The sequence below is a fragment of the Glycine soja genome, chromosome 12 (assembly GCF_004193775.1).
Source record: "Glycine soja cultivar W05 chromosome 12, ASM419377v2, whole genome shotgun sequence".
NCBI lineage: Eukaryota > Viridiplantae > Streptophyta > Magnoliopsida > Fabales > Fabaceae > Glycine > Glycine soja.
The window spans coordinates 4933784-4941512 of record NC_041013.1 but is presented as its reverse complement, the minus strand read 5'-3'; the positions used below and the strand labels follow the sequence as shown (position 1 = coordinate 4941512).

The window sequence follows — 7729 nt, the reverse complement described above, 5'->3', positions numbered from 1 at the left end:
TGAATATAGACACTTTTTTTTTTGTTGCTATAAACACTACACTAACATTCATCTTTCTTAATTTCTATTTTCCTCTTATTATTATATTATAATTATAATGCCTATTATATTTAGAGAAAAAAGGTGGCACATAAGTTTTTACTTTTCAAGGAAGTAATGAATGATTTCATTTCAAGGTGAACAAATTGTTTTCAATTGGTGGATATATGTTGTGCTTAGCTTAGAGGACGAGCGTTGATGGCAAAGATGAAAGTAGAGCTTAGGACGCACATATATGATATATGACAACAGAAATACAAGAATACGGAAAATTTTAAAAACTGTAGGACATGACCTCTATTTAGAAGTGCTTGTACTTTTTAAGCAAAACCTTGAGTGTATATAGTTGCTGATTAGTCTCACTGGTCTGAATTTCATCTCCGCCACTTGGTTGGCTTAAAAAAAAATTTGATGCAGTACTCAAACATGATTGATCTACAGGTTTAAGGACCTCTCTGAGATCTATGTCTATATTTTGGGAAAAAAAATGTAAATTATATTAAACCCAAAATGATACAATAATAAACGGGACATACCCCGTAGTTAAAGAAAATCAAAAATCTCCCTAATACAAGAAGACCTATATCAAGATGCTAAAACAAATGCAACAGGTGCGCTTGTCTATACATAAGAAACTTAATCTTGCTAATAACCTCTATTACAGAAAATTGATAATCTTCAAAAATCAGCTTGTTCCTAGACAGTCAAATGCAGTAGACTATAATTGCTATAGCCAGACAACGTAATTTTCCTTGAAAACCTGATGTGGATCTGCCCCTAATTAAAGAGTCAGTAATGCATTGTAAAGAAGTGAAACGCCTACGGAAAGGAGCCAAATCACGAATGTGAGCCCAAACTTGGAGAGATTTCCGGCAAGAAAAGAACAAATGAGCATTTGACTCAGGCTCATTTGAACATAAAGGGCAGAGGGAACCCTTGTTCAAAAAAGTAACTTTATCAAGAATAAGCAGCCGATTCCTTTTAGCAAGCTACAAAATGAAAGACATCTTAGGGGGGATTGCTGGGTTCCATATAACAGAACACCAACTAACAGTAGGCTTGACACCTCTAATGTATTCATAGACTTTGCCAACAAGCAATTGTTCATTGGTGCTCCAAGATTGAATCCTCTTTTTGGCTTCTTCCGTACTTAGCTCTTTAGAGATAATAAAGTCCCTTATTTGAATGATTTTCTTAATCAAAACTGAATCTGATGAAGAAATATTGTAATTCCACACATCGCTCCCTCTGAAATAGTAATGGTGAACCCACCGAACCCATAGAGAATCTTTCTTACAATGAAAGTCCCACAAGATACGAGAAAGAAGCGCAAGGTTCCAGTCCTTGAGATTAAAAAGGCCTAAACTCCATTCTTTTTTCGGAGAACAAACTACTGACCAAGCAACCAAGGGCTTGTTTTTGCCAATATCCGCTTTGCCCCACAGAAAATTACGGCACGAAGCGTTGATCCGGTCCAGAACAGATTGCGGCAAAGGAAAAATCCCCATCCAGAAATTCACAATATTTTTTTATGATGTCATCTGTATCAAAGATGATGCTAGGACTTTGACCCATTTCCTTAAATTTGTAATTTTATGTTCCATGGACTTTTCAATGATTAAGAAAAATTTGGTTGATTATCTTTGGTGTAGATTTTTTCTTTCAATTACTTTTTTTTTTCATTCACAATTTAAATATGAAACCTTAATGAATTCAAGTTAGATTTCCATTATAACCAATGACATGTTGGCTCTTTTTTTATGACATTCTTCTAATTAATAGAAGTATGTCAATTTTTAATTATTAGGCAACATTGTGACATATGGTGTTAAATTTTAGACATTTACATTTTTTGTGACTTTTAAAGATTCATTTTAAGTTCTTAAATAACAGCAAATATCCATGGGTAAACTTTTAGAAATGCCCACCCATGCCCCACCCTTTTAACACTCCTACTCAAGATATGATTTTTGAAGTGTTCTTACCTGTGTCTTTCCAGACGAGGATGACCCAACGAGTTCAGTTAATTTTCCTCCACGTAGTCCACCTCCGAGCAATGCATCAATCCTGAATATAGACTCAAACATTAAGTAGTAAACAGTGCTACTTTTAACCCACATTCCTCACCTTGTTAAACCAAATCTAACATTTCTTAAGAACTCGACACAAAAGTCTTGAACACTGTAGGCTATGCCACTGGTTATAGAAAATGAGTTTCATTTCAATTCCATGCCACAAAAGTGGTGAATGAGTTGCATTCCACGTTCAACCCTTGCAGATTTTTCTTATACCTAGTTAACACAAAGTGATTTTCATTCCAAATTTTCCAACTACTCAACCAATCACACCCTATGTATTGCTATTTTGTACGAAACTGTTGTTGCACGAATTGCACAAATCACTACATATCACAATAGCATGTGTGCAGTTATAATTGATGGAATACAAGACACGGTATGTTTTGATAAAAATAACCAATCACCGCCTTTCGTGTATCATTTTACTAAAATGTTTTTGTAACAATTAGCATTTTCCATAAGAAAATGTGTGCATGAAAATGGTGCACCCTAACATTCTAAAATGCTGCACCGGACAAAACATGTTTATTCCGCTGAGCATCTTCCAAGAGCTGCAAACCGTTTAGCAATGGTGGATGAAGAGCCTCTATTATCGAGAGAAGCTGATCAATTCCCTAATCAGTACATGCTCAAAGTTATTAATTAACCTAATAACAGAATTAGCAGAGAAATTAGAAAGAAGAAGAATTAGGTTTGAAGATTAGAGTCAATGAATGTATACTCTTTCTCCCGTGATTTCAATGGCGCCATTTTCTCTCATCATCACCAAACAAGATACCGAACCAAACCACTATTCAGTATCTTCAGTGTTCACCAAAGAATAATGAATTAATTTAATAAAAGATAAACTTATTTCAACAAATTTATCAATAAATATTTTAAAATATTTTAAATTTTATTCGGTGTGAAATATGGCAATGAGTTCATTTGTTAACTTTTTCTAAAATAATATTTTTGAATATTTATATAATAAATAATTTTAATTGTTTTACAAAAATTATTGATAATTTTCTTAAAAAATAATAAATTGAAAAGGATAAGTGATTAAGAAACAATAGATTTTTAAAAGAAGTCAGATTTTTAAATAGATAGATATCTATATTTTAAGAAATTAGTCTTGAGTTCAGAAGGAAATAATAACACTTTCTTTATGATTTTTTAAAGTGCGTCCTTATTCATAAAAAATAACTACATCCAAGGTATAAGAAAGGATTAAAATAAAGTTCAGATTAAATAACAAGTAGTCAATTCCTTACAAACCCAAAAGAAATTTATAAATTACTTAAGAAGAACTACATTAAAAACCTGAAACTAATTCAAAAGTTCCAGCTAGATAAACATGCTAAGAAAATGCTAATTTAATTTGGAGGAGGGAAGAAAATGGCATCAGCATTTCTCTTTGAACGGAAGAGTTGCTCAAGTCCTGCATCTACATTGAAAGATGCCTGCAGAACCGTGGGTGAAAGAGCCTTCCACGCCCCAATACTTCCAGCAAGGTGAGTAAACACAGGACTAATTCAACAACAATCATAATAAGCTTTGTTAGAATTAATATGCATGATGCATTGACACAACTAGATACAAGCAAAGAGAAATGAGCAATATGTCACACGTTTTATTTAAGACAATTTTTACTTGAAAGCATAAATTTAGTAACACCTCTCTTGATGCAAAAAATTTCCAGACAAATTACTAAGTAGAAAACAAGTACAAGTATGATTGCTCTTTAATCACTAATTGGCATGTTAAGCATGATCACTAGTTCACTACAATCAGCTAGCTTACCAGTTAGCACTTACCACTAACAAGTGTCTCCACAGAAAGAAAACAAAAGGACAAAACTTAAAATTCAGTTACTTAAGTGTTTTTGATATTGTTTCTCAATGAGCACTCAAGTTTTACTTCAACAGTTCTCATAAGGTAAGCATATGATGAACTGTATATTCTCCACACAATAAATAAATAAATAAATTAATGAATCAGCAAATCAACAATGGCAATGGTAGTTTATTTTTAATCCTGCTTATTAGTAGTATATGTATATGTAGTTATATAATAACAATTCAGAAGAAGAAACATGGAAGCTCTTATGTCAAGAGTGCCTTCCGTAAACATAAAAAGTGGTGGCTGATGAGGACAAAATATTCAAAACCCACCTATGAGTAGACAGGAGATGAGTGTTTCTTTGATCAGATGTTATAGCAGCAATGCATAATAATATTGGCAACAACGTTAAGAAAAAAAAGTTAGAAAAACTCACTTGGGGGTGGTGATGATAGAGAACCACTCCAATCCATCAGAGTCAGCAATCTTTGAGACAACAAAAAACCTTGGCACAATGAACAAATTACCAGCCTTCACAGTTGTCTCCAAAACCCTGCAACCATCAGCACCAACAACCTGAGCACGACCACTTCCTCTGACGATGTAGGTGACCTGAAACGCAAGAGATATACGGTTGTTTGGATAGGTAAGAAAGAAAGAAAAAAAGGAAAAATCCTAGATTTGATTCCTCCTGTTTACGAAAACTATCAATTAACATTTGCCGATAAAAAACCTGAAAGGCAGAATCACAAGAGAATCCTGGAGAACACATGGCATTTCCATCCAGCCTCACAAGGTCTGCTCCTAGACCAACCTCACCAACCAAGGGAAGGTTCTTGGTGTTCAACACCACAACCCTTCCACCATTCTTAATGTCAACATCCAATGGAGCCTCTTCACAGTTCAATGCCATGCCCTTTCTATGTTCCTCTTTGGGCTCAGGAAGATTGATGTTGCCTTCAAGCTTCACAATGATCTTGCCTGATTGTTTTCCAACAAGGGTCTTCACATCCTTCTCTTCTAAGTCCCAAGCCCTTCCCACGAACTCAGTTGAGAAGCCAGTGAAGATTCCATTGGAACCAGTTAGGTAAAAATCAGTGAATTCACCAGTCTTGTGGGCTTTTGAAGTGTCACCTAAGAACAGAACAACCAACTCAGTGTCCTCCTTGTTGTACCACCAGGTTATCACACCAAAAGGGAGTGCCAAAGCATCACCCTTCTTAATTGCAACCACCTTCTCTTCTGATTCAGGGAGCACAATTCCTGCAACTCCACTTCCTGTTTTGGCAAGTTCACATTTAAAAATCTGCCTATAATCAGAATAATGAATCACTACAAATAATCAGAACGGTTCCTCCTCTCTTGTTAATATTTATATAATCTTGTTATGGGCAAAAATTGGGTATAATTTTCACTCAATGAACTTTTACTGTTTTCCAGAAGTGGTCTACTTCATTAATGTCAAGCATAACATAAAATTTTCACGTCAAATGTATCATCATCTCCCCTAAATAATTATTATTCGTGTTGGCAAGTACATATGCTCTAGGAAACATAACACAGAATATTCACCAGGATTTTGAAAAACGATCATCAACAATTATAATTGCAGCGCAACATCTAAGAATTTAAGACTTTTTATGCAACTACATGTTCAATTGTGGCTACACTAGTATTATATATTGACAATTTTCACAATATCAAAAATGGTGACACAACAGCACCCCTGCCTTAAAACATTGGAATTGACAATAAGTTAAACAGGAAAAAAAAGGGCATCTATAAAATAGTACATATACCTATAGCATGAAACAGATACAATATGCATATATTTATACAATCAGCAAAACATAATAATTACGATTGCTTGAAATATTATTAAAACGGTGTGGCAGAGAAAGCACAACTATCAAACTCTAGTCTAGTTGAGTCAATAATAATAAATGTTAATGAGGTGATTCGTATAGAGAAATTGTTCACGATCATTACTAAAAAAAAATAAAGGATCTTCACTTCTTCAGTCACATTCACAAGTAAAAAGATATCACTTTTTTAATTTTAAAATTCGTTGTAGATGATAAGAGGAGTAAAGGAATCAAATCAGATATAAAAAAGAGAAAAGGTTATAAAACTTCACCTTGGAGAACATATGCAACCTTGGAAGAGTCAGAGTAACAAGGAAGGGCAAAACCATTTTTTTGAAGAGCTAGTTTGGCAGCACCAATGTTCCCTTCAGGCAACATGGGAAGCTCAGAAGGGGACCATGCATGGTAAGACCCACCATTGCTTTCATACACCTTCTTGGCCAACTGGGGAGAAAGATCAATTTCCATTACAAAAGAAGAGCAAAACAAAGCAAAAGCAGAGGTATCAGTGTATCACACAACAGTCTATATGTGTTGTCTATATATAGAGCAATATAAAGTTTAAAGATTCCCAGAAATCGTAACTATAAAGCAAAGATATCAAAACAACTTACGGTTTAATTCAATTCAGTTTAGATTGTTTTCTTAACAAAAAAATCTAATCCAATTCGGTATCATAATAATGATGGATCATAGAAAAAATATACCGTGTAAAACAAAGATAACTTTGATATTTTTTTTTATACGACAACTTTGATCTTTAGAGTGTATATGCTTTCATTGATTAAAATACTAGAGTATTTGGTGCTAATAATAACATAACTAATCAAATAAACTTTTATAACTAAGTCATTGATTCGAATGATTCGAATGGTATTGAATAAATAAAGTTTCGAATTTAAAGTATGAAAAAACATATTGTACCAATAAGATGATTATTAAAAAAAATAAACTTGCATAACTTGATAATTATATTTATATATCTTTATTCTAATAAAAAAAATTGTTAATTAAATAACGCATAGATCCAAAGACATTAGGTTGTTTTTATTGTTTAATGGGTGTTGAGTTAGAATTCTAAATAAGTAAATGTGTTATATATTTAGATAGAAAGTTTTATCATTCTTAAATTCTATTTAACACAAAGATAATTATCTCACATAAAAACATATGTAATTTATATTAAAATATCAATAAATCCAAAGTAATTTACACTAGTTAAAAAAAAACTTAGACTATATTTTAATTTATAATTGGATCAAAACTAATTGATTGTATTATAAAAATAATTTAATTCAATTTTTTTCCTCGAAATTAAAGAAATCTAATCTTTGGAGACCCCTGAACTCAGAAGAATTGTTTTTCTTCTTCCTTAATTAGCACTTTGTTGAAGACCGGAGGAATGAAAGGATTAGGCATTGACAAAATACAAAATGCATCTTTATAGAATCTCGTATATGATTACTACGGGGAAGAATGCAAAAGTACTTAGGCTAAAAAAGTTACACATGGCAATCCACTTGATAGTCTTGTGGTGATACATTATTTTAGTTTTATATATATCTTCTGGAGAAACCAAATATCAAGTAAGTAATAATAGTTGCACAAATGGTTGTCATGATTGAATAAAATTTCATCTATATTTTTTTACTGGAAAATTTAATCTATATTTAAATTTTAGTTGACTTTGATGCACAAATATGCTAGCTTAACAAATTTATTCGACATAAGATGATGTTAAACATAGTGTAACTAACAAAACATTTATGAAAGATTTGTGAATTTCTTAAAATATCACAGTCTAAGCAACAAAAATTTAACACAACTAACTAACTAAAAATATATATATATATATATATATATATATATATATATATATATATAATCCTGATGCGTAATTATTTTAAAAATAATAAATTAAAA

General features: G+C 32.3%; 1 protein-coding gene across 1 annotated transcript; it reads right to left on the bottom strand.

Moving 5' to 3' along the window:
- Positions 1 to 3326: 3326 nt before the first annotated feature.
- LOC114379445 (legumin type B-like) lies at positions 3327 to 6380 on the bottom strand. Its single transcript, XM_028338106.1, has 4 exons — positions 6079 to 6380; positions 4675 to 5219; positions 4378 to 4553; positions 3327 to 3629 (listed from the first exon to the last, which is right to left on the bottom strand). The coding sequence occupies exons 1-4, from the start codon at positions 6272 to 6274 to the stop codon at positions 3476 to 3478; spliced, it is 1071 nt and encodes a 356-aa protein (XP_028193907.1). The 5' UTR covers positions 6275 to 6380; the 3' UTR covers positions 3327 to 3475.
- Positions 6381 to 7729: the final 1349 nt, after the last annotated feature.

What these genes read in the sequence shown, in the direction of transcription:
- LOC114379445 (XM_028338106.1), bottom strand. Translation starts at nt 6,274, where the DNA reads ATGGAAATTGATCTTTCTCCCCAGTTGGCCAAGAAGGTGTATGAAAGC. An exon ending in GGTTGCATATGTTCTCCAAG is followed by an intron (nt 5,220 to 6,078) that starts GTGAAGTTTTAT and finishes TTGCCAAAACAG; the next exon opens with GAAGTGGAGTTGCAGGAATT. An exon ending in TCTATCATCACCACCCCCAA is followed by an intron (nt 3,630 to 4,377) that starts GTGAGTTTTTCT and finishes TTGTTGAATTAG; the next exon opens with TCCTGTGTTTACTCACCTTG.